This window comes from Pan paniscus, chromosome 9, assembly GCF_029289425.2.
Source record: "Pan paniscus chromosome 9, NHGRI_mPanPan1-v2.0_pri, whole genome shotgun sequence".
Lineage (NCBI taxonomy): Eukaryota > Metazoa > Chordata > Mammalia > Primates > Hominidae > Pan > Pan paniscus.
In genome coordinates this window covers 119,772,066-119,798,340 of record NC_073258.2, presented here as the reverse complement: position 1 = coordinate 119,798,340, position 26,275 = coordinate 119,772,066, and the positions used below count along the sequence as shown (strand labels likewise).

Below are 26,275 nucleotides of genomic sequence, written 5' to 3'. Positions count from 1 at the left end.
CACACACACACAACACCTTCAGAACTGGTTTATTAGTAGGGTTGGTTACATTCAAAGGCTGTTGCTTGGACTTCTCTAAAGAGATGAAGCCCCCACATACTGAGGAGGCAAGGCAGTCATCAAGGCCCCAAGGTGAGGCAAATCCCTGGAAGGCTTGAACCCTGCAGTTCAGTCTCCTGGGGTAATCACTCCCCAGATAGCAGTGAGAATGGGGCACTGAGGCCCGGGATGTAGGCACTGGACAGCAGCAACCCAGGCATCTGTGCCCCACAAACCAGTTAATGGGCATCGTTAAGCTGCCGTGCAACATCCAGGATGTTTTTGGCTCCTTTGCTCAGCAACAAGTTGGCCAGGCTGATGCCCAAGTTCTGGGCAGCCAACTGGGGCCCTCGTGGAATGTTACGAGCAGTGATGCCTACCAACTGTGGGTCATCCTCAGGGCCATCTTCATGCTGTATGAGGGAAGGAGGTGGGATTTGGTGAGAACAAAAGAGATTATATGCACTCTTGTTTATTACCCCCTCGCCCTCCAGCTTTGGTACCTGGGCAGGGACATGGATGGTAGCCTGCATGGTCTCTTGTATGCTATCTGAGCCGTCTAGACTCCAGACTCCTCCAGTCAGGTACAACTGGGGAAGAAAACAGTTGCCTCAGCACAGTCTGAGAGGGGACTACTTAGAAACCTGGGATGCACAGGAAGAAATGCCACAGTCCTCCTTTCCCTGGCTTCCTGCCCATTTCCCCCCACTTACTTGCCCATCCTTCATAGCTGTATGCACGGCTACTGGCACACTGCAGCCTCCTTCCTGTAACAAGAAGTTCTTGTGAGCTGCAAGGGCTCTTAACACCACCCTGTGACCACAGACCTGAGGACATCACTGAAAAGGCAACTGTGGGCCCAGACCTGGTCCTATCCATACACAACATTCAACAAGAATGAGTTAGCACTGTATACAGAGCATTCATGTGAGAAATCTTCCCTACCGCCTTTCCCAGCTCTCCAAGTCCCCAGCCCTCCACAGGTGGAGCACAGGCCCTACCAGGTGCCTCAGGAAGGCCCTTTCAGCGATGCAGCGAAGCAGAGTCTCGGGATCGTGCAGCACACCCACCAGATCCAAGATGTCCTGGTCCTTGGCTCGGACTTCCACGCCCAAGGCTCCCTGATGGAAAAACATCCTAGGACATCAGGCCTGATCTTTCCCCAACCAATGGCGCAAAGCATGGGACCACCTCTGTCTACTTGCTCCCCAGCGCCTTTTGGACCGGTAGCATCCCAAGGCCTGCCCCTCCCTGAGAATGCTATTCTGGGGAAGCAGATGCAGAAGGTTGTGAGACAAGCTTCTTGGTTGAGAACAAAGGGAAGGCATATGTCACCATGTGGCTTCCCTGGTCAAGTGTACCTGGCCCACAGCATACATGCATTCCTCAGGGTGCAGGATCTGTGGAGGCGGAACAGGTAGTCAAAAGGGTGGACACGGGGGTGTCTAAAAACACCTGGCAGTGAGATGGGGGTTCCCTATCATCTAGAAAGCCTGGGTAGGCCTAAGTGTGAGTCTGGCCTCATTTTTTTTTTTTTTTTGTAAATTTTCTCCATGAAAGCCTAGAGTCTGGCCTCTGATTCACAATCTTCCCAGCCTATGGTGATAGAGGTGGGGTGGTCAAGAAGTGAAGACAGATGGTCCTTGACTTACAATAGGGTTACATCCTGATAAACCCATTGTTAAGTTGAAAACAAGCTGAAAATGCATTTAATACACCTAGCCTACCTTACATGTGCTCAGAACACTTAAGATTAGCCTATTATAGTTGGACAAAATCATCTAACACCAAGCCTGTTTTACAATAAAGTGAATATCTCATGTAATGAATACTGTACTGAAAGTAAAAAACAGAATGGCTGTATGGGTACTAAGTACAGTTTCTACTGAACGTATATCGCTTTCACACAATCATAAAGTCTAAAAATCCTAAATTGGGGATGACTGTAAGGCAGAAAGGAGATGCAGATGAGCTGGGGAGAGGATAGGGGCAGGCCCTACCTGCCCCACCCGGTTGTGCCAGCCCATGCGCTGTAGGCCAGCTGTTGCCAGGATGATGGCACTGAACTCCTGCTGCTCGTCCAGCTTCCGAAGCCGGGTGTTGAGGTTTCCCCGCTGTGGAGAGTTGCTAAGGACCACAGTGTCGGGCAATCTGGGGCCTCATGCGGTTCCCTCTGCCCGAGTCTGTCTTTCCCTCTCTAGCTGGCTGACTTTCAGTCATCTTCCAGCTCTCAGCTTAATGGTAACAGCTAACAGTTACATCATACTTACTACATGCCAGACACTGCTCTAAAAGTACTTTCCATATGTCAGCTCATTTCATCTTCACAACAACCCTGTGAGGAAGGTAGTATTATTATCCCCACTTTACAGATAAGGAAAATGACAGAGGGAGGCTAAAAAACTTGCCAAGGTTACAAGACCTCTGAGAAACCTTCCCTGACACCCCAGACTTCTGTGTTTAGATGTTCCAACTAGAAGTTTCCAGAAAATTCCCAACTTCACTTATTGGAGCACTTAGCACATACTATTTTTAAATTTAGTTTTATGAAATGTACTACATATTCATTGTAAAAGTCAAGACAATATAGTAGCATATAAAAATGGAAGTACTGACCGGGTGCGGGGCTCAAGCCTGTAATCCCAGCCCTTTGGGAGGCCGAGGCTGGTGGATCACCTGAGGTCAGGAGTTTGAGACCAGCCTGACTAACATGGTGAAACCCAGTCTCTACTAAAAATACAAAAATTAGCCAGGTGTGGTGGCACCTGTAATCCCAACTACTTAGGAGGCTGAGGCAGGAAGATTGCTTGAACTCAGGAGGCAGAAGTTGCAGTGAGCCTAGATTGCGCCACTGCACTCCAACCTGGGCAACAGAGCGAGACTCCGTCTCAAAAAAAAAAAAAAAAAAGGAAGTACTCCCTATCCCTCCAGAAGTAGTCACTATTCAGTTCAGTATAACTGCATTATCCCTAAGTAAGACGTAAACTCTACATATGCAGGGGAATGTTTATCTTGCTCACCATTATCCCCAATGTCTTGCACTCCGAACACTTGTCTGGGGCTAAGAAAACATTAGACTATAAATGAGCGGACGGATGAGTGCATGGAAAGACAGACAGGCCACTGACCCCACGGGCTGCTTGCTGGAAGCCCCTTCCACTCTCCGGACTCCCAGAGCCCTCTAGACCTTGTCTTTTTCCTTGGCTGCTGTCTCTGTCACTCTTCTAAAAGGATCCGTCACTCTTCTAAAAGGATACAATACTCCTGAACTCCAGATGCGGGAACTTTCTCTGCAGCTGGGCTGCTCTTCGCAGGGAGCTGGTTCCCACCACACTGCCCAGAGAGAAGTTACAATGAGATTTTAACACTAGGCTGTCACTGTTCCTTTCCTCCTCCTCCCATCCCTGCATCTTCTGGGCACATCCCACCAAGCTGCCTATCCAGGCCCCACTTACCTCTTCTCTGGCAGGGTTTCTAGGGTCTTCCCAACAAATTTTGGGTGAAAGACAACAGCATCATGAGGGTTTTCCCGCCTGGGGGAGGAGGGAAGGGCACAGAATGAGGGAAGAGATTTAAGTTCAGATCACCTCTATTCTCTCTCGATTGCCAACTCACTGGTATTTCTTGAGTTTTCTGCCACCAGTCAACACTCCTCAGGGCAGAGGAGATAACCCTGAAGCAGAGGGTCAGGTCCCAAAGGGAAAGGCAAAGGTTCACATGATGCCTACCCCTGCCCAAGCCCCTTACTTGCAAGACTCTTACTTGCAGATGGCTCCGATGGTGAAGCCAGGAGGAAGCACAGTGGGCAGGTCCTTCAAGGAGTGAACAACCAGGTCCACTCTATAGAGATGGGAGAGGGGGGCAAAGAGAAAGGGTATGAGCAGCCAGCCTTCACCCCTTCTCCACCCACCCCTGCCTCTACTTCAGTGGTGGAGCCTAGGGCAGTTCAGGAAGCAGGCCTTCTCAAGATCTCAGGAGCATGAAAACTGCTCTCCTCTCACTCTCCCTCCTACTCTCCCTCCTACCCTCCCTCCCCCAGCCATTCTTGCAGTCCAGGCAGCCAGATGGCTCAGAACCAGACACTCTCCTTTTCTGAAGCCTGAAAAAACCCACCTATGAGCTGCCTTCAGCCTCTCTGAGGGTTTAAGCCCAGCAGCCTATCTGACACCCGGGGTCCCAGCAAGAGACCTAGCATACTAGGGTCCCAGCAAGAGACTGGGAGGGCACCACACTCTCCTATCTTTACTTACTCATTCTTCTCCAGGGCATGTTCAAGCTCCTTGGTAAACAGGCTTTTCTCTCCAATCTGCCGGGCAGAAAGAGCCTGAGTGAATCCCTTCAGGGAAGGAAAGAAGAGTGGGGACAAGAACTGGGGAGGAAGATGTTGTTACCTTAGAGAGTGCAGTATCAAGAATCTTGTCCCCTGTGGTGGACATAGCAACTGAGGAGAGAGTCAATCAATCAGGTGCTCATTATTGATCAGCATTTACTGAGCCTAGCACTGTGCTACGATTCATGATGGGGACAGAGGCACATAATCCCTGGTTCCTGCCCTCTGAGTATATACAATCGAGCAGGAAGACCAGAAACACTCATAAAAAGACCCAAAGCTCAAGATGTTAAATGCCAGGCTAATCCAGGTAGTCAGAGCTGGAGGTATTCAGAGGAAAGCACCTTCGGAACTGGGAGCAGCCCAGAAGGAATCTCGGGGCAGCGGGACGGGCTTTAGCTATAGGCAAAGCCAGAAATGTTGTGTTCTCTCCTCTCGGGGTACTGGGCTTCCCATTAGCTTCCACTCCTTTCCAGAAAACTCACTGATTTCAAACTGCAGGCCAGGGTATGAGGCTTTCAATGTTGCCACCACACTGTCCGTCTGTATGCGAGCAAGCTGCGGGTAGAGATTTGGATTAGTCCTGCCCTTCCCAGCCACGGCTCAGACTCTTTAGACTGTCACAGGTTAGGCAGATCCTGAAGGAACTGGAATTTCCATCTGAGAATGAGAAGGGGCTTGGGAGCCCTCTGCACTCCAACAATTTTCCCAGCCTAGGGATGATCTTGCCATAGAATGTAATCTGCCATTCCCCGGGGAACTTAACGCCCAGCCACCCCATCTCCTTCATACTAGGAACTAACCCTCTGAGTCCCCCAATTTGTGATGCTGTGAGCATCATAACTGTTCTGACAAACCTCCTCCACCCCAGCTCCTGCACCCACCTGGCTCTTGCGGGTACCCACGCGAATCACTCTCATCTTTGGGCTGTTTTCTTCCTGCAGAAAAAGTCCCCAGGTCACAGTCCCCTCTGTTTCTAGTGTTCCTCAACACCTTGTCCAAGAACCAGAATCACTGGCTTGGAAGAAAGGAACTTCAGAACCTGGCCTGTGGCCAGCTGAGTCTCAGAGCGGGGAAATACTCCAAGGCTGGTCCCTTTAACCTTCCTCAGTACCTTCTGCCCTCCTCAGGGATCCAGAGAAGCAGAGACTAGAGGGAGGCGGTAGTAGGACCTGCTGTTGCTGCCGCTGCAGGAACCAGGACACTGAGCCCTGAAGCCCACCTTGACCAAGGCAGTTGTCAGTGGGAGTGCTGTGCACAGCCAGGTGGGTAAAGAGATAAGGCCCATCAGCCTGGCCACAGGAAGGGTGGGGCCTGCAGCTGGCAGGGGCAGGGCAGCCAGGACCACACTGGGGAACCTGTGCTGAGTCACTGGAGGATAGATTCATTATCTACAACAGACGAGGCACTTGAGAAAATTTCAGTGCCATCCAGATGCCACATGGAGTAGACTAGAGTCTAAGAGCAGCAAGCTGCCACCTTCTCCAGCAAGAGGCCCAGATGTCTGGCTACAAAAGAAGTCAAGAGGATGAAGATCCCACAGTGGGGAAAGCTGACAGTATTAAGGGTCCCTTAATCTGGCTGGACTGCATGCATTAAGGACTGAGGTAAACAGATCTGACGTACAGTCCTGCTCAGCCTCTTGGCTGGGTGACCTTGGGTATACTGTCCCATCAGGATCTGTTTGTTCATCTATAAAATGAAGAGGTTGGACTCAGGTTTCTTCTGCCTCAGATGTTCCATAAGACTAGGAGGCTGCGCTGCCTAAAGTTTGTTCACCTAGAGTGCTGCCTCTGGTTTCACCAACAGGGAAATATTAACAGGCCAGAGCCCAAGTCAAGAACTCAAGAGGACACGCCTCTTCCTCCTGCCAGAGTACCTTGGACAAAAGTATTCACTGCTAAGCACGTAGAACTGAATTATTCAGTCTAAGACGGAGGTCCCATTTCTCTCTTTTTTTTTTTTTTTTTTTTTTTTTTTAGACAGAGTCTCACTGTTTTGCTCAGGCTGGAGTGCAGTGGCGTGATCTAGGCTCACTACAACCTCCACCCCTGGGTTCAAGCTGGAACTACAGGCATGTTCCACCATGCCCAGCTAATTTTCACATTTTTAATAGAGACGGGGTTTCACTGTGTTGGCCAGGCTGGTCTCGAACTTGTGATCCTCCTGCCCCAGCCTCCCAAAGTGCTGGGATTACAGGCGTGAGCCACCACGCCTAGCCTGATCCCATTTCTTTCTACATCAGACAGTAGCCACTGTAGATACTGATACTGTCGACAGTCAACATTCCCTGATCTGGGATGTTCATCCTATGTAGTTCCTTTTTTATTTTTTTGAGACAGAGTCTCCCTCTGTTGCCCAGGCTGGAGTGCAGTGGCATGTTCTCAGCTAACTACAACCACTGCCTTCCAGGTTCAAGCGATTCTCCTGACTCAGCCTCCCAAGTAGCTGGGACTACTACAGACGCACACCACCATGCCCAGCTAAATTTTATATATATATATATATATATTTTTTTTTTTTTTTGAGGGGGAGTCGCGCTCTGTCACCCAGGCTGGAGTGCAATGGCGCGGTCTCGGCTCAGTGCAACCTCCACCTCCCAGGTTCAAGCGATTCTCCTGTCTTAGCCTCCCAAGTAGCTGGGACTACAGGCGCATGCCACCACATCGGCTAATTTTTTGTATTTTTAGTAGAAACGGGGTTTCACTGTGTTCCCTAGGTGGTCTCGAACTCCTGAGCTCAGGCAATCCACCTGCCTCGGCCTCCCAAAGTGCTAGGATTACAGGCATGAGCCATTGTGCCCGGCCTAATTTTTATATTTTTAGTAGAGACGGGGTTTCACCATGTTGGCCGGGGTGCTATGGAGTTCTTTTGCACCCAGACATCTGGGGCCTCTATTGCCGGAGCAGGTGACAGCTTTCTGCCCTCAGACTCTGGTCTACTCCATGTGATCACTCCAATAAATTAACCCTGGGAGACCCTTTGCAAATTAGGCTAGGCTTGATATTAAACGTGGCCACCAAAATTCTGGGCCACAGGGAGCCCACAGAAAGGACTCTAAGGTCCCAGAACTACTAGGTTCAAACAATTCCTTAAGTTCATTGAATGTGCACAGCATATCCAAGTCAAACCGTTTCATTAAAAAATAAAACACTGAGCACTTCTATGTTGAAGCTATTGCTTTTGCATATTGTTGTCGTCTCAAAAATCCTATCAGGTGGACAAGACAGGCACCTTTGGGACCATGTTACAGAAGCAACGGGTGGCATCAAGGGATGAGGTGACTTGCCTAGGGTCACAGAGCTAATAACCGAAAGAGAGTTGGGGCTACAATTCAGATCTTCCTACTCCTAGTCCAGGGCTCTGGAATGACTGCAAGAGCAAAGATCCCAGCCCTCACCAACAGGCTGGACAGGGGGAGATTAGCAGCTCCCCATCTCTCTCTTATCTCGGCCTGGCAGTGGCCTCCACCAGCTCTGCAGTTTGTCTGTGCACAAGCCCAGGGCTCGGCAAGCAGGCTCGTAATGGAAAGGCCCACGGCGGCCTCCCACCCACGGTAGTAATTCAGTAGGTGTGTCACAGCTGGGGACTTGGAGCGTTGGCTGTGGCTGGGAGACCACTATAACACAAAAAGAAGGCGCACTTCTAAGACGTTTGTGTGCAGTTCGGAGGCTTGGCTGATACTCTCTCCTATGAATCAAAAGTGGAACGTGTCTTCCCAAAGGGGCCGTATCTGCATCCGCCTCAGCCCAGCCTCGAATGAAAGGACCCCGTCTGTGTAGACGAACGTTCTTGGTCTGGGTCACTAAATCTAGAGCCGTGCATCCCAGGCCTGATGGGAATCCCACCCAGATGCCCGCAGGGACCGGAGTTCCGTTCCAAACAATCCTTCCACTCTTAACCCAGCATCACCGCTCTCTGATTTCCCCATTCCTTCCGGAGGGCAACCGAGCTACTGGCCCTTTAAAAGCTACTCGGACCAAAAAAAAAAAAAAAAAAATAGATAGCCGTTCTGACCAATAGACGACTGAGGATGGCAACCTGGGGCCAATCGCTGCACGGCTCGTCCAGAAGCCCAAAGTGTGCTGGTCACCGGCTCAGCACTCACCGCCGTTGCAGCCGCATTGCCGTTACCAGACATGGCTCCGCTTGGAAAGTAGGCTGTGTGTGGGTGCCGCTAAGGTCCCCCGGCCCCGGGAAGCCGGGGGCTCCGGCCGGCGAGTACCGGGGACACGTGGGACCCGAGGTCGTCCTACAGTCTGACTCCTGGTCTCCGCAGAGCCTCGCGTCACTTCCGGCGCCCTCCCTCGAAGGGGAGGTCCCTCCCTCTGGGCGGGAATTGGAACATTGCGACAGTGGACCTCCCCATTCGACCTCCCCATTCCCCCAGCTGTGACATGAGCAAGTAGTGCAGCTTCTATGGCGCTTCCTTTGCTCTGTTCAAACTTAGCTTTGCTACAACCTTGAAATAGGCAGCATTTTTCTTTTTGATACGGGGTCTCACTGTGTCCCCAGACTAGAGTGCAGCGGCATGACCACGGGTCACGGCAGCCTTGACCTCCCGGCTTCAGCGATCCCCCCACCTCAGCCTCCCAAGCAGCTGGGACTACAGGCGCACATCACCACGTGGGACTAATTTCTAGATTTTTTATAGAGACAGCGGGGAGGTGGCCTCACTATGTTGCCCAGGCTAGTCTCGAACTCCTGGACTCAAGCAGTCATCTCGCCTTGGCCTCCCAAAGTGCTGGGATTACAGGCATGAGCCACTGGCCCAGCCAGCATTTCAATTCTTAAAATGAGGAAACTGGTTCAGAGAGATTAAAGGTCATGCCTAAAGACAAGTAACTGAAGTGGGAGCACAAACGCTACATACTTGTAGTGAGAAAAGGACTTGTTAGGAAAAGTGCTTTCCCATGAACATAATTTTTTTTTTTTTTTTTTTTGAGACGGAGTTTTGCTCTTGTTGCCCAGGCTGGAATGCAATGGCACGATCTCAGCTCACTGCAACCTCCGCCTCCCGGGTTCAAGCAATTCTCCTGCCTCAGCCCCCCGAGTAGCTGGGATTACAGGCACGCACCACCACACCCGGCTAATTTTGTATTTTTGGTAGAGATGAGGTTTCTCCATGTTAGTCAGGCAGGTCTTGAACTCCTGACCTCAGGTGATTCGCTCACCTCGGCCTCCCAAAGTGCTGGGAGTACAGGCGTGAGCCACCGCGCCTGTAATCATGAACATAATTAACAATCATGATTATTAATAATCACCCAGCTGGGTGCAGTGGCTCACACCTATATTCCCAGCACTTTAGGAAGCCAAGGCAGGAGGATTGCTTGAGCCCAGGAGTTTGAGACCACCCTGGGCAACATGGTGAAAACCTCATCTCTACAAAAAATACAAAAATAGCCAGGTGTGGCGGCACACACCTGTAGTCCCAGCTATTCAGGAGGCTGAGGTGTGAGGATCGCTTGAGCCCAGGAGGTCGAGGTAGCTGTGAGCTGTGGTGGTGCCACTGCACTCTAGCCTGGATGACAGAGTGAGACGCCCATTTTTTTTTTTTTTTTTGAGATGGAGTTTCACTCTTGTTGCCCAGGCTGGAGTGCAATGGTGCAATCTCAGCTCACCACAACCTCCACCTCCCGGGTTCAAGCAATTCTCCTGCCTCACCCTCCTGAGTAGCTAGGATTACAGGCACCTGCCACCACACCCAGCTGGTTTTTGTATTTTTAGTAGAGACGGAGTTTCACCATGTTGGTCAGGCTGGTCTTGAACTCCTGACCTCAGGTGATCCGCCCACCTCAGCCTCCCAGAGTGCTGGGAATACAGGCATGAGCCACCGCGCCCGGTGAGACCCTGTCTTAAGAAGAAAAAAAAATCACCCATGTGCTCAGCACTGTACAAAGAACTGAACACCTATTTGACCCTTAGGCTTTCATAATAGCCACACAGCGTAGGTGTTATAATCCCTAATGTACAGATGAAGACACAGGTTGAGGGGGAAAGGGTGGGAGTAGGGTGAGGGATAAGAGACTACACATTGGGTACAGTGTACACTGCTTGGGTGATGGGCACCAAATCTCAGAAATCACTACTAAAGAACTTATTCACATAGCCAAATACCAACTGTTCCCCAAAAACCCACTGAAAAAAAATACATCTCAAAAAAAAAAAAAAAAAAAAAACAGGTTGAGAAGGTAAGATGTGCCTTAAGTCAAACAGCACAACTAGGATTCAAACCCAGCTCAGTAGATGCAAAGTCTACTCATAGCATAGCAGCTACAATACTGCCACTGTTTTTTAATTTTTTACTTTTTGAGACAGGGTGTCTGTCACCCAGGCTGGAGTGCAGTGGTGTGATCAAGGCTCACTGCAGCCTCAACTTCCTGGGCTCAAGCAATCCTCCCACCTCAGCCTCCTGAGTAGCTGGGACCACAGGCAAGCGCCACCAGGCTGGGCTAGTTTATTTTTATTTCTTGCACAGACGGGGTCTCACTATGTTGCCTGGGTGGCTGGTCTTGAACTCCTGGACTCAAGCGATCCTCTCACCTCAGCCCCGCAAAGTGTTGGGATTACAGGCATGAACCACCGCGCCCAGCCCATGGCAATCCTAAATACTACCTAAACCACAGTGTCAAACTTACTTCCTCCAATTAAACAACGTAGAAGATGAAATTAGGTGAGGCTGTGGGGAAAACAACAACATAGGAGCAATTTTCAGACAGGCAGCACCACCCACATTACACGGGGACACCTAGCAACATAAACTTTAGCTGACAATTTCAGAGAGGGAAAGGTGTTTCCAGAAAGGACCTTTTATCCTGTTTATCATCTGGTATTAAGTATAGCAAGACACCAACCTACCCATTATTTAAGGTAGGTTAAGCCCAAAGCTCCCTACCAGAATCTGCCTCCTGCTTGAATATTTTGCCCAAACTACAGCCATAGAGACCAGGAAGAGGAAAGAGTAAGAGCTGTTTTGGGGGTCTTGGTCCAGGCTGCTCCTGGAGCTCAGTCATTAGGTCTTTTGCAGAGGTTCTTCAGTAAATTGAACTGTATGCGATGCCACAGGCCCCACCCATTACCAGAACGAGACTGAGTCAACATGGTCTCCAAGAAAACCATAGGAGGGAAGTGGAACGCCAGGAGAGCAGAGGGAAGGAAGTCCATCATGCAGTTAAGAATCACCAGGAAGTCCCCAGAAAAAAATCCTTAAGCTCCCAAATCATTATATTCTTTTATTTATAGACTCTGAGAGCAAGGACCCAAGCACAGCCTGGTGCTCTTGGATAGAGAAGAAAGCAGCTATTGTCCACACTCAGAGGTTGCTGAGGTGCCCTCCCCCACTGATCTGGAATGATCTACACTGCTAGTGAAGAGGAGGGATGGCAAGCTGACTAAATAAGAAGGCAGGGAAAGAAAGTCCGCTTTAGTTCTGAGGGCTGTGACATTAGATGAGAGTGGAGCCCTGGGCATGTCAGCCAGCCTTCTGTGTAACGCCCGCCCAGGTCCCATTGTGTCTGTTCTCTCGGTCCTCCACTGTTGCCCACATCTTCCTCCAGGCTGCTTAAGTGCCCCTCCTGGAGTGCATGAGTAGGTCGCGTTGCAGCCCAGCCTCCAGGCTGGAGGTCAGTCTGGCTGTGGGAGGGTCGGTCAGCAGAGTCAATTTGTTGAAAACACCTCTGCCAAAGTAGTCAGCAATCACAGAAAAGCTGTCATTGGAGCACTTGAGCTGCAGGAGAAGAGGAGGGAAGGAGTACGAATCAGAATCAAAGTGCTTGTTTCTTAAATGAGGAGGTGATAAGGAAACAAGCCCTCCAGTGACTCTGTGACACTAGTGGGAATCCCCTGGCCCAACTAGCCCACTCATCCCCACCTGATGCTGGAATTGATCATGGAGATCTCGTTTCTGTTCCTGGGCCCGGATCATATCCATGACCTTCCGGTTTTCAGGGAGGCAGGTGGGGCAGTCAGCATCACTTTCCGAGTAACTCTCAAAGCAGTGTTGGTGGAAGGAGTGGCCACACAGGAAGTGGACTGAGGGCAACTCCAAGGCACTGTTACAGATGCTGCACTTGGTCTTTTGGAAAATCTTAGGACTACAGGGAAGAAAGACCAGAAGTGAGTGGCAAAAGTGAGGGCAAGGCCAGGAGTCAAGGATGAGAAAGAAGGCAGCTGAAGTGCACAGGGCAAGGTCCCTGGTAAGGCCCCTGAAGGCCCTGCCCTGCTCTTCTTATCGCCTTAAGGGAGTCAAATGATTACAACAGCCCTGGACCTGCAGTGAGTCTTAGCATGCTCCCAACAAGGCCAACTCAGCCTGGGGATTGTTTCCTCTGTCTCCATTTTCACAACTGCCACTAAATTAACTTTCAGGTCTGTACTCAGATGTGACCCTTTCACTGAGGCCTTTCCTGAGCCACCTTCTCTAAACTTGTTAACACACTTCTCCCACTCCCCTTGCTCAATTCATTTGCCACTCAGAACTTATCACCACCTAACATACTACAAAACTTTGTCTATTTGGCTGGGCACAGTGGCTCACACCTGTAATCCCAGCACTTTGGGAGGCCGAGGCAGGTGGATCACCTGACGTCAGGAGTTCTAGACCAGCCTGGCCAATATGGTGAAACCCAGTCTCTACTAAAAATATAAAGATTAGCCGGGCATGATGGCAGGCACCTGTAATCCCAGGTACTCGGGGGGCCGAGGCAGGAGAATTGCTTGAACCCAGGAGGCAGAGGTTGCAGTGAGCCGAGATCGCGCCATCACACTCCAGTGTGGGGGACAAGAGCGAGACTTCGTCTCAAAAAAGAAAAAAAAAAATTTGCCTATTTGGCCGGGTGCGGTGGCTCACGCATGTAATCCCAGCACTTTGGGAGGCCAAGGCAGGCAGATCCCCTGAAGTCAGGAGTTCAAGACCAGCCTGGCCAACATAGTGAAACCCTGTCTCTACAAAAATACAAAAATTAGCCAGGCATGGTGGCAGGCACCTGTAATTCCATCTACTCAGGAGGCTGAGGCAGGAGAATCGCTTGAACCCAGGAGGTAGAGGTTGCTGTGAGCTGAGATCGCGCCATTGCACTCTAGCCTGGGTGACAGAGTGAGACTCTATCTCAAAAGAAAAAAAAAAAAGTTTGCCTATTTAACATGTTTGCTGTCTGTCTCTTCTACAACATAAAGCTCCATGAAGGCTTTTTGCCTGTGCTGTTCAGAATAGTGTCTGGGACACCACAGAGGCTCAATATTTGTAGAATGAAGAAACTGTTGTTCTCTAATAAATATTTTACAGAATGTTAAGGGCAGGTAAGATTTCAGAGTTGGGATTATGGCTGGGCACGGTGGCTCATCCCAGCACTTTGGGAGGTCAAGGCCGGAGGATCACTTGAGGCCAGGAGTTCGAGACCAGCCTGGCCAACATTATGAACCCCATCTCTACTAAAAATCCAAAAATTAGCTGGGCTTGGTGGCACACGCCTGTAATCCCAGCTACTTGGGAGGCTGAGGCGGGAGAATCACTTGAGCCCAGGAGATCAAAGCTGCAGTGAGCCGTGATCACACCCCTCCACTCCAGCCTCAGTGACAAGATCCTGTCTCAAAAAAGAAAAACACCAGAACGGCTTCCAACCACAATACGGATGTGTTTAGAAATGGTAGAATACAGGCATATAAAGAACAAAAAGTACCTGCTACAAAATAATATCATCCAAAGCCCAATAAATAATGATCTATGTAATAAACCATTTTTTGGAATTCCTCAATTAAAACACAACTTGAAGAATCAAAATGCTCAAAAGCACTCCATAGAATCCTCTACGGAAAGTACTTAGTAATGAATACCCTGTGAAGGGCAAGTTATCCCCTGGACTCCTCCACATATCCATGCCCCGGGTACCTGGCCTTGAGCTCTTGGATCTCCTGGCGGATACGGGTGGTCTCCTCTCGGTACCGCCGCACCCGCAGCTCGTCCTGTGCAATCTGCTGGCTCTGTTTCTGTAGTTTTTGGACCAGGTAGTCCCTGATGACGGAGAGTGTGGCTGTGGAGTTGTGGGCCAGGGTCTGCACCACTGAGATTGGGGTCCAAGAGGAAACAAGACAATCAACCACGTGTGGCACTCTCTGGATAAAGGTGAAGGGCCCCTGCCACAGAGCCCAGCTGTCAGCAGCTTGTCACCCACCCATCTGTCTTCCCAAGTACCTAGAAGAGGTGGCATGAGGTTCTTGTTCTCGATATGCTTGAGGACAGCTGCCACATACTCCTTGCAGTCCTCCTCCTTGCGAGCGAAGTAGCTGAGGGCCTGCTCCCACAAGGAGGGGTCCTGCTCCCCATGGCGCTCACACACGCTGATGACCTGCCGGTACTGCTCGTGCTGCATGTGGTAGTGCATGATCTGCTGGAACCTGCGGCCGGGGCAAGGGCACACCTCAGTGGCTGTCTCTGGAAAATGACTTGGATTCTTCCCCTTTCCCTGAAATTCCCCAAACTCTTACAGCTTCCCCTGCTCATAAAGGTAAAGGACACCATCCTGGAAGTCGTGCATCTGGCACAGGACCAGGGCCTTGTCAAAGACGTCGCAGAAGCGACCACTCTTCAGCAGGGAAATGGCCTCTGCGTGAAGCTTCTCTTTGACCTGGAGAGGAAGGAGGGCAGAGCTGCTGGACAAAAGGGGAAAATCACAAGGTCTCTTGGGACAAAGCCAGTCAACTCTTTCCCTCAGTCCATTCCCTCTTCACAGAGGACCACTGAGCCCCGAGGTAAGTTGTTACTGGTCTAAGGAATGCATGAAAGGCAGCCACCAAGACGGAAGAATGGAGACGGCACGAACTGTCTTTTCTCCTGAAGCCCTGGCCAGGCCTCACCTGTGGATCCTTCTCGTGGGCCCAGTTCTGCAGTCGCAGCTCAAGGAGTGTGTCGTAGATCCCCTGGGGTGAGTCTGGCTGCACTTCACTCATGTGCTCTAGGAAGGCTTTCAGCTCTCGCGGGTTATTGGCAAAGATGGGGATGAACTCCTCAGAGTTGGCCTAGGATGGCAAGAGAGGAAAAAGGAGGCTGAATGAGTGGGCGTGATATACAGGAAGCCCTTAAGGTGATCCCCACAGTCTGAAGCTCTTTTCCCTGCAGCCTCACCCTGCAGCCTGGGGCCTCCCTATCGCTGCGGCCTTCGAGGCTGGGCCGATAATCAGTACAAAGTCCCTTCAGCAACTGAGTTGTCTGCTCTGGTATGTGGTGCATGAGGATCTTGCCGTAGCGCTTCATGTTGCTCTCTGCCTGCTCAAAAGGCAGCTTGCCGATGTATCGAAGGGCTTCCTGATAATTCTGTGGAAAAGTAAAGGGCAGAATAGTGTATACTCCTGCCTCAGCCACCAGGAAGCACTTTCGCCATTCTGGAGATGTCTTCAAAAACAGCAGGGCTCTGCCCAAGTTGAGAGTCTCACCTCTACTCAGGAGGATGGGGTGGGAGGATCACCTGAGCCCAGGAATTCAACTCCAGCCTGGGCAACATAGTGAGACCCTGTCTCTTGGGGAAAAAAGACAGTCTCACCTACCTTAATGTCTTCTAGCTGGATCTTCAGGTACCACTCATGATGTGCATGGTTCTCCGCCAGATACAGGGCATGAGAGTAGTAGCCAGCCTGCCGGAGGACCTTGATGGCTGTCTCCACATCAAAGTGGACTTCACTCTCACTCTTTGTCTGCCAGGGAGACATGAGACAAAATCATTTACACAGAGGGAGATAGAGAAGGGAGAGGAAACAGGCACCTGACTTTCAGATTCCTAAGGTGATATCATAACGTTCACGCTTTGAAAATATTATGCTACTCAGCCTGTGGGAGTTTCTGACTAAAGTTTTCCTCTGCCCCTACCATTAGAGGGACACCGCTAGGGACAGGACTTCCCCAGTGCCACCACCCTGGGCTTAGATACCACAGGAATTTCTAGAATCATAAAACAAGAGGGGAGATGGCACAGAACTAACAGGAACAGCCACTCCTCTAAATAAGGTCAGCCCTTTCCTCTCCCTATGTCTTGCTGAAACGAACAAGTCCCGGTGGAGCCACCTCATGCTCAGTGGGGCCTCCAAGACTTCCCCACCAACAACATCCTGCACCTTGATGAACTCCTCCAGCTTCGAGCTGTCCTTGAGCTTGGTATAGCAGTTGAGGAGCAGGGTGGTATGGTCGGCATTGGCCAGGGATTGTCGGTGCAGGGTCTGCAGGTAGGCAGTCAGGTTGTGAATGCGCTGGGCATCCAGAAACTTGCGGATCACGTAGGATGGCTCCAACTTTCCAATGGTTCTAGGGAGACATGTGCACCAGATAGCATCTGAATCAGTGTACTTCTCCAGCTCATGTACACAGGAATCACTTGCAGATCTTCTCAAAATGCAAATTCTATTTCAGTGGATCTGGAGTGGGGCCTGAGATTCTACATTTCTAACAAAGTCCCAGGTAATATCGGTGCTACTAGACTGTGGACCACACTGGGTAACAAGGCTCCAGAGCACTGCTTCTTAAATTTGGCTAAAAATAGGAATTCTAAAGAGAACGGGGAAGAGGCTAAACAGGTTTCTTTTTATATTATTACCATTTTGTTGTTGTTTTATTGTTGTATTTTTGTTTTCTTTTACATTATTTTAAAATTTAATTTTTTTTTTTTTGAGATGGAGGTTCGCTCTTGTTGCCCAGGCTGGAGTGCAGTGGCACGATCTCAGCCCACCGCAACCTCCGCCTCCCAGGATCAAGCGATTCTGCCTCAGCCTCCTGAGTAGCTGGGATTACAGGCATGTGCCACCATGCCCAGCTAGTTTTGTATTTTTAGTAGAGGCAGGGTTTCTCCATGTTGGTCAGGCTAGTTTCGAACTCCCGACCTCAGGTGATCCACTCACCTCAGCCTCCCAAAGTGCTGGGATTACAGGTGTGAGCCACCACACCCGGCCTTTTTTTATTATTATTTTTTTGAGACGAAGTCTCGCTATTTCGCCAGGCTGGAGTGCAGGGCACGATCTTGGCTCACTGCAACCTCTGCCCCCTGGGTTCAAGCTATTCTCCTGCCTCAGCCTCCCGAGTAGCTGGGACTACAGGTGCGTGCCACCACACCCAGCTAATTTTTGTATTTTTAGTAGAAACGGGGTTTCACCATGTTGGCCAGGATGGTCTCAATCTCTTGACCTCGTGATCCGCCCACCTCAGCCTCCCAAAGTGTTTGGATTACAGGCGTGAGTCACTGCCCCTGGCAATTTATTTATTTTTTATTATTATTATTATTATTATCTACTATTATTTTTTTGAGATACAGTCTTGCTCTGTTGCCCAGTCTGGAGTGCAGTGGCACGATCTTGGCTCACTATAGCCTCTGCTTCCCAGGTTCAAGTGAATCTCCTGCCTCAGCTTTGCGAGTGGCTGGGATTACAGGCATATGCCACCACACCCAGCTAATTTTTTTTTTTAAGATGGGATTACAGGCGCCTGCCACCATGCCCAGCTAATTTTTGTATTTTTAGTAGAGATGGGGTTTCACCATGTTGGCCAGGCTGGTCTTGAACTCTTGACCTCAGGTGATCCACCGGCCTCAGCCTCCCAAAGTGCTGAGATTACAGGCGTGAGCCACCACGGCTGGCCTTGTATTTTTTTTTTTTTTTTTTTTTGTGGAGACAGGGTTTCACCATGTTGGCCAGGCTGGTCTCAAACTCCTAACCTCAAGTGATCCACCCGCCTTGGCCTCCCAAAGTGCTGGGATTACAGGAATGAGCCACGGCGCCCAGCCATATTTTTAAATTTTATTTATTTATTTATTGTTAGAAATGGGGTCTTGCTATGTTGCTCAGACTGGGCTCATGCATTCCTCCCACCTCGGTCTCCCAAAGGGATAGGATCACAGGCACATGCCACTGCACCCCAGCCTTAGACAAACTTTTTTTTTTTGAGACAGTCTTGCTCTGATACCCAGGCTGGAGTGCAGTGGTGCGATCTCGGCTCACTGCAAGCTCCGCCTCTGGGGTTCAGGCCATTCTCCTGCCTCAGCCTCCCAAGTAGCTGGGACTACAGGCGCCCGCCACCACGCCCGGCTAACTTTTTGTATTTTTTAGTAGAGACGGGGTTTCACCGTGTTAGCCAGGATGGTCTCGATCTCCTGACCTCGTGATCCACCCGCCTCAGCCTCCCAAAGTGCTGGGATTACATGCGTGAGCTACCGCGCCCGGCCACCTTAGACAGATTTCTAAAACCCCTTCTTAAGGCAGAAAATTCCAAGAATTAGTACTGATGGAAGGAATTATGGAAGCAAGAGATGAATACCTTTTCCCCCTTAAAGAACCAGGTCAAAGTGAATATTTACAAAGGCCAAGCTAAAGGTTAAAATGAGAGGTAATCATCGGCTCAACTGCATACTGGTCATATAATATTTGACCCTAAAATTCCCTTTTCAACAAGGAATCTTGTCCTCTCATTTAAGGCATCATAGTTCTTGTAAAGAAAATTAAAAAGGCCAGGCACTGTGGCTCACACCTGTAATCCTAACACTTTGGGAGGCCGAGGCAGGCAGATTGCCTGAGCTCAGGAATTCGAGACCAGCCTAGAGTACGTGGTGAAACCCCGTCTCTACTAAAAGTACAAAAAATTAGCCAGGCATGGCAGCATGATCCTGTAATCCCAGCTACTTGGGAGGCTGAGACAGGAGAATTGCTTGAACCCGAGGCAGAGGTTGCAGTGAGCCGAGATCACACCATTGCACTCCAGCCTGGGTGAAAGAGCGAGAATCCGTCTCAAAAACAAACAAACAAACAAAAAAAGCAAAGAAAAAAACACCGGGCGCAGTGGCTCATGCCTGTAATCCCAGCACTTTGGGAGGCTGAAGCGGGCAGATCACCTGAGGTCAGGAGTTCATGACCAGCCTGGCTAACATGGTGAAACCCCATTTCTACTAAAAATACAAAAAATTAGCCAGGTGTGGTGGCACGCGCCTGTAATCCCAGCTACTCGGGAGACTGAGGCAGGAGAATCATGTGAACCCAGGAGGGAAGGTTGCAGTAAGTCGAGATCGTGCCATTGCACTCCAGCTTGGACAACAAGAGCGAAACTCCATCTCAAAAAAAAACTAACAAAAACAAACAAAAAACCAAAAACAAAAACAGTTCCTGGTAGAATTCTAGCCCCTACCTGGAGCATGGATGGGCTTTAGCTATCTAGCTGCCTGTCCCTGCATTCACAGCTATATCCCAAAGTGCCTCCAGACTGACCGGATATATTGCTGGACAGCCCCATCGTGGTTGCCCTTGCTGTAGAGATGGTCTCCATACTGCATGAAAATCTGGGCCAGCCCATCACTGTCCAGATGCTGGCTCTTGGCAAGGTTAATCGCCATCTCAAATAGGTTCTTCTTAAACAGCATCTAGAAGGGAAGAGAGATTAGAAAATTGGTAGAAGTGGTCTTGGGAAGACACTTTCCCAAAATGTGCGCACAACACACAAAACAGAAAGTCCTGGATTTCTGATCTGCCTAGATCCTAGACAAACCAAGAGCTACCAGATATCCCCAAGATCAGTATCATCTTATTTCATAAGGTTCTCTGGAAACAAAGTGAACCCTTAGAGTGGGCTCAGGGTCCCAGCCACTACTTCCCTCTAAAGCCCCATCCCAGGCCATTTACCTTATAATCCTACCCTAAGGAAGCTGAGTAAGGCTGTGACCCACAAGGAGGGAAACACCCTGGCCAATATGACTTGGGGAACCTGCTCCTGCAGCTGCTTCTAGGTGCCTGTGGCCAGCTCTGCGAGCCTGGTGGCCTTGCCTCCAGTTTGGTCTGTGTGTCCTTCTCCTGCAGTGCGTGGACCCGCCCATCCCGCGTCAGCACGTACAGGGAGCCCCACTCAGCAAGCACATCCACTACATCCTCAAAGACGGTGCTATAGGCTATGAACTTGTTGCACAGGTCATAGATGTTTAGAATCTGCTTGTCGGAGCTCTGTGAATCCCTGCTGGTAAACTCTGACCTGCATAGGAAAGAAAAAGCACCAGATGTTTGGACATCTCTGTCTTATCTCCCCTATTTCCTTTCCCATGATAACTTTGGTGCACATTTCACCCAGCACAAATCACCTCTCTGGTCCCTCTCATCCCATAACATGCAGCGCTGTGCCGGTAGTTGTACATAGAGAACACATAAACCTGATCTTACCCTTTAGGATCCTACAATTAACCCAAGTAACAGATTAGAAAATTAAGTACACTAACATATCCATTCATTTAGAAAATAATAATCCAATACATGGTATATGTAAAACATTGTGCCTGGAACTGAATGAAAGCAAAACAAACCAGCATCTAACATCGGGAGTACTTTCATCATGCAGAAGACCCCACTTACCCCTTAAAAAAACAAAACCAAAACAAAACAGAAAACTTGCATCCTACGTTTCCCAGCACTTTCTAATTTCTCCACTGCTGAATCCCTTGTTCCTCTGCCCAACTTATTTTGACAAAAGAGTTAAAAAACAAAACAAGGCCGGGCGCAGTGGCTCACGCCTGTAATCCCAGCACTTTGGGAGGACGAGGCGGGTGGATCACGAGGTCAGGAGATCGAGACCATCCTGGCTAACACGGTGAAACCCCGTCTCTAATAAAAATACAAAAAATTAGCCGGGCATGGGGGCGGGCACCTGTAGTCCCAGTTGCTCGGGAGGCTGAGGCAGGAGAATGGCGTGAACCCGGGAGGCGGAGCTTGCAGTGAGCCGAGATCGCGCCACTGCACTCCAGCCTGGGCAACAGAGCGAGACTCCATCTCAAACAAAACAGAACAAAAAAAGCAGGTCCAAATTCCCTGGAGCATTCTAGTATGCTAGGGCTATGTAGCAAACACCTGCAGTAAAAACATCCATTTTTCAGTTAAAAAAAGCATTATAACCAACTCTAGCTATAAGTGTCACCGGCTGGGTGCAGTGGCTCACACCTGTAATCCCAGCACTTTGGGAGGCCGAGGCGGGCAGATCACTTGAGGTCAGGAGTCTGACACCAGCCTGGCCAACATGGTGAAACCTCGTCTCTACTGAAAATACAAAAAGTAGCCGGGCGTGGTGGCACATGCCTGTAATCCCAGCTATTCAGGAGGCTGAGGCAGGAGTATCACTGGAACCTAGGAGGCGAGGCTGCAGTGAGCCAAGATCACGCCACTGCACTCCTGGGTGACAGAGCGAGGCTCCATCTCAAAAAAAGAAAACAGAAATGTTACCTACATAACACTGGAGTAGGAGTAGGAGATTGGCAGGATCCAGGCATTAGGATTTTAAAATCAGGCGGATTCTGGGGAACAAGTCCAGCCCTCTCCCTGTCCCTTCTCACTGAGTCCTTACTTGGGAGAAACCTTCCGGTCACGGGAGACAATGATAAGGTAGCCTCTAAACCAGTGGGCAATGAGCTTATGGCCCTCAAAGGCGAAGCAGGGCCCACGTTCATCAGGCTGGTACAAGTAGACACACTCATCCCCGGCCACAATGAACTGCAGGTCCTGAGAAGGGTCACTTAGGGCTGAGCAGCGCAGGCCACAACCATGGGTGTCCAACTCCACGCGAGGGTAGTCTTTTCCAGAAACTATATAGGACTGCCAGAAGTAACAAAGGGGTTAACAGGCTCCTTTGAGGAGGTAACACTAAGCCTTCACAAAGGTATTCCCATCTCCATACTGGCTCTTTTTTCCCTCTTGGCATTCTAAAGTCTTTCTCTTGGCTGTTGGCCTTCATTAACCATTACCCATCTATTAAATATATAACCAGAGATCACAATTTCTTTCTCTGTATATATTATCACTATCTAGTACAGAAATTCTGCAAGTAAGAGAAATGTAATAATCTACTATTTTATCAAGAGTATTCCTGAGAGAGTAGACTGTTGTAAATCTGGGGCACCAGGAACAAGAAAGGTAAAGATACTTGTCCAATGTCATTTAAAAAGTTAGTTAGAAAATAGGCCAGTGCAGTGGCTCATGCCTGTAATTCCAGCACTTTGGGAGGCTGAGGCAGGTGGATTGCTTGGGCCCAGGAGTTCGAGATCAGCCTGGGCAACATGGTGAAACCCCCATATCTAGAAAAAAAACAAAAATTAGCCAGGCATGGTGACACATGCCTGTAATCCCACGTACTCAGGAGGCTGAGGTGGGAGGATCACTTGAGCCCAGGAGGCAGAAGTTGCAGTGAGCTGAGACCGCACCATTGCACTCTAGCCTGGGTTACACAGCAAGATCCTGTCTCAAAGGAAAAAAAAAAAAAAAGCTAGTTAGAAATAAAATTCAAGGCCAGGTGCGGTGGCTCATGCCTGTAATCTCAGCACTTTGGAAGGCCAAGGTGGGTGGATCACCTGAGGTCAGGAGTTCGAGACCAGACTGGCCAACATGGTGAAACCCTGTCTCTACTAAAAATACAAAAATTAGCTGGACATGCTGGTGTGTGCCTGTAATCCCAGCTACTCAGGAGGCTGAGGCAGGAGAATTGCTTGAACCTGGGAGACAGAGGTTACAGTGAGTCAAGATCTCGCCACTGCACTCCAGCCTGAGCAACACAGTGAGACTCCGTCTCAAAAAAAAAAAAGAAAGAAAATTCACATCTTTTTACTACAAGCCCAGAGTCTAACTCTTTCCAGCTTCCTAGGCAAAAAAAATAAAATACAAAGCTAGGCAAATGATTCGAATTATATGATTAAAACTTTAACACTCCCACCTTTCCTGTCACTTCATTACCCTATCCCCCTGAACAATGGAGAAGCCCTCCCTGCCTGCTCCTAAGAGTGGAGGCCTTGGTCATACCTGGACGTTCTCTGTTGTCACAACAAACAAGTGAGTGGTCTTTCCTGCTTGGCGAAAGGCCAATCCAGTTACAGGATAGTTGCCCTTGTGCAAAATCTGGGTCTTGCTATGCCGGTCCCGGGTGATGTCTCCTTTGTTCAATGTAACACTGCCATCTGTGAAACCTGTAAGAAAACAAGAAAATTACTTCAGTGAGGCTGAAAAGATCAGGAAGTGGAGAGGGGAAAAAAGACCACTTGAGGCACTCAGAAGTGACAAGCTTTCTCCATATACCCAACCTCTCTAATGGTTAACCTGAATATTGGTACTCACTGACACATTTTCAAAGAACAAAATTAAACGCCTTCCCATTCCAAACTTTATTTATTTATTTATTTATTTATTTATTTATTTTGAGACAGAGTTTCGCTCTTGTTGCCCAGGCTACAGTGCAATGGCGCGATCTTGGCTTACTGCAAACTCCGCCTCCCAGGTTCAAGTGATTTTCCTGCCGCAGCCTCCCTAGTAGCTGGGATTACAGGCATGTGCCACTATGCCCAACTAATTTTGTATTTTTAGTAGAGATGGGGTTTCTCCATGTTGGTCAGGCTGATCTCAAACTCCCAATCTCAGGTGATCCGCCCGCCTCAGCCTCCCAAGGTGCTGGGATTACAGGCATGAGCCACCGCGCCTGGCCCCCATTCCAAAATTTAATATCTCAAAGGCCTCAGTTCAGTACAAAGTGGTCTCCTGAAAACAGTAAAGATGAGAGGCAGAAGCAACTCTGAAGAAAATCTATAACAAATCTAGGAGGGTTAGTTTTGCCTTCTGTTTACCAATGGCCATAAAGTTGAGATTTTCATGGACAGTCAAACAAGATACAACAGTTGGCTCTGTTCCTGGAATAGCAGGGAAGATTCGAGTGCAGAGTGGATTGCCACCATCTCTCTTCTCCAGGTTCCAGATCTTAACCTGTGGACAGACCTCAGAAGTGTAAATGCTAGTTATCCTCCAACAAAAAATCATTCCTAGGCTTCTGGATCTTTCCCATTTCCCTGCTGGGACTCACCAAGGGGTTGATGCCCTCTTCATCTTCTCCAACAGATGCCAGAATATTGTGCTGCTTCAGTTGGTACAGGTGTGTCACCCGTAGTTTGTAGGCTTGGAAGCCTGTAAGCTGTAGGGAACGTGGCAAGAACCAGATCTGGCCTTCCATATGTGCAGGGTAGTCAAGGAGCCTCCTTTCCAAGGAGAGATACTTACATTCAGACTAGAACTCAGGTAACAATTAAATGTATATAACTCTAAAATTTTCAAGGATTTTCCCACATACTCCTTATCTTAAAAAGAGTGAGGCCAGGCGCGGTGACTCACACCTGTAATCCCAGCACTTTGGGAGGCCGGTGGGGGGGGGGGGGGGCGGATCACCTGAGGTCAGGGGTTCGAGACCAGCCTGGCCAACATGGTGAAACCCTGTCTCTACTAAAAATACAAAAATTAGCCAGGTATAATGGTGCGTGCCTGTAATCTCAGCTACTCAGGAGGTTGAGGCAGGAGAATTGCTTGAACCCGGGAGGCGGAGGTTGCAGTGTGCCCAGATCATGCCATTGCACTCCAGCCTGTGCGACAAGAGTGAAACTCCGTCTCAAAAAAAAGAAAAAAATTTAGTGCGCCGGGCGCGGTGGCTCACTCCTGTAATCCCAGCACTTTGGGAGGCCGAGGCGGGTGGATCACGAGGTCAGGAGTTCGAGACCAGCCTGGCCAATATGGTGAAACCCCGTCTCTACTGAAAATGTAAAAAATTAGCCGGGTGTGGTGGCAAGCGCCTGTAGTCCCAGCTACTCGGGAGGCTGCGGCAGGAGAATCGCTTGAACTCAAGAGACGGTTACAGTGAGCCCAGATCCCGCCACTGCACTCCAGCCTGGGCAACAGAGTAAGACTCCGTATCAAAAAAAAAAAAAAAAAAGTGAAAAAGGCCAGAATTTAGTAGCAGCAACATGAAGATGAAAGCAACAAACCGCTAGGCTCATTTACCTCCTCGCCAACGATAATATTAGGGCAGGGGAAATCATGTCACTTTACATATTCATCTTTTAAAGCCAACTTGCATTCTTTTTCTTATTGATCTCAAATTAACCTCGTCAAATTGGCATGCACACATCTCTTACAGATAAGGAAATTAAAACCCAGAGAGGTTAAATGACTTGCCCAGGATTGCTCAGTTGATAACAAGTTAGGAAATGGACTTCCTTCTTTCTTCCCGTAGACCACAGAACAACTCTGGATGACCAGCTAAACCAAAGAGGCGCGCGGCACGGACCCCTCCGACAAACAGATTTCATCCTAACTCGATCTCTTCGGGATCCCGGGAGGGAAAAGACAGCTCCAAACGAAGGATATCTCCAAAGACCAGGCTCCCTCGGCCTGAGTCGCAGACAGTGATGCCAGGAGGGAGGCAAAGGAACTTGGAAGCAGCGGATCCAGAAGCAGGTGTGGCCCCGGGAGCGGCCCCATCATTGCTCAGCGGCTCCTTCACCAGCTCCTTGTCGAAGAAAACGAAGCGCCGCCACTGCAGGTAGGCCGCCATTTTGGCCGAGGGCTCCCACCTCCGGGAGCTTTGTCACGTGAGCTGAGGCAGCGAATCACGTGGTCGGCAGCTTCCGGAAGCCCGCGGGCCCAGGAGCTCCGGAGTCGGGGTGACAGCGTCCCGCTGCTGGGAAAGTGGGCGGGGCCGCGCGGGGTAGTCCTAGTTCTGCAGTGTGCGAGTTTGCCGGATGTGACTGCAACTTCGCTAGCTAAAATGCTTGAGAGCGGACCCTTCATCCCTTTGAGCATGTTTCTTCCTAAAATGCGCGGATACTGGGAGATCAAGATGAGGGATGTCATGTGCCTTGTGAACTGTCACCCGCCGTGCGTAAGTGAATGACGTTTTGACCTCACAGGACTGTTTTGGGGCATAAATGAAACAGTGTATGTTAAACCAGGTTTTCGGCTGTATGAGAGGAGAAATAAAATTAGAAGTTTGTGTCTGCCACCACGCAGATTGTGAACCATAGTCAATGTTTTATATTCGTTTTTGTTTCCCCCGTCAGAGCGTATGACACCTAACAGACGCTCAAAACGTTTCTTAAGGAAACGGGCATG

At 49.6% G+C, this 26,275-nt stretch overlaps 2 protein-coding genes across 6 annotated transcripts; both read right to left on the bottom strand.

Annotated features, from left to right (window-relative positions):
- Nucleotides 1–13: 13 nt before the first annotated feature.
- HMBS (hydroxymethylbilane synthase) lies at nt 14–8,618 on the bottom strand. Of its 4 annotated transcripts, none has more exons than XM_003820013.5 (14): nt 8,478–8,615; nt 5,254–5,307; nt 4,855–4,927; nt 4,431–4,480; nt 4,290–4,345; nt 3,802–3,879; nt 3,495–3,572; nt 3,297–3,372; nt 2,040–2,153; nt 1,401–1,439; nt 1,041–1,160; nt 753–806; nt 543–629; nt 14–452 (listed from the first exon to the last, which is right to left on the bottom strand). In XM_003820013.5, the coding sequence occupies exons 1-14, from the start codon at nt 8,508–8,510 to the stop codon at nt 279–281; spliced, it is 1,086 nt and encodes a 361-aa protein (XP_003820061.2). In that variant the 5' UTR covers nt 8,511–8,615; the 3' UTR covers nt 14–278. The 4 variants fall into 4 exon arrangements, with proteins under 4 accessions (XP_003820061.2, XP_034789749.1, XP_008971685.2 ...); XM_034933858.3 differs by having other exon boundaries at nt 8,411–8,546; XM_008973437.5 differs by having other exon boundaries at nt 8,387–8,524.
- VPS11 (VPS11 core subunit of CORVET and HOPS complexes) lies at nt 8,477–26,066 on the bottom strand. 2 transcript variants are annotated; one of them, XM_003820017.5, is made up of 16 exons: nt 25,532–26,066; nt 24,201–24,349; nt 23,968–24,103; nt 23,153–23,316; nt 21,708–21,955; nt 20,150–20,351; nt 19,598–19,749; nt 16,472–16,658; nt 15,908–16,054; nt 15,489–15,677; nt 15,221–15,382; nt 14,852–14,991; nt 14,559–14,761; nt 14,256–14,427; nt 12,240–12,462; nt 8,477–12,095 (listed from the first exon to the last, which is right to left on the bottom strand). In XM_003820017.5, the coding sequence occupies exons 1-16, from the start codon at nt 25,716–25,718 to the stop codon at nt 11,931–11,933; spliced, it is 2,826 nt and encodes a 941-aa protein (XP_003820065.1). In that variant the 5' UTR covers nt 25,719–26,066; the 3' UTR covers nt 8,477–11,930. The 2 variants fall into 2 exon arrangements, with proteins under 2 accessions (XP_003820065.1, XP_003820066.1); XM_003820018.6 differs by having other exon boundaries at nt 24,201–24,372; nt 25,340–25,757.
- Between the last annotated feature and the right edge of the window lie 209 nt (nt 26,067–26,275).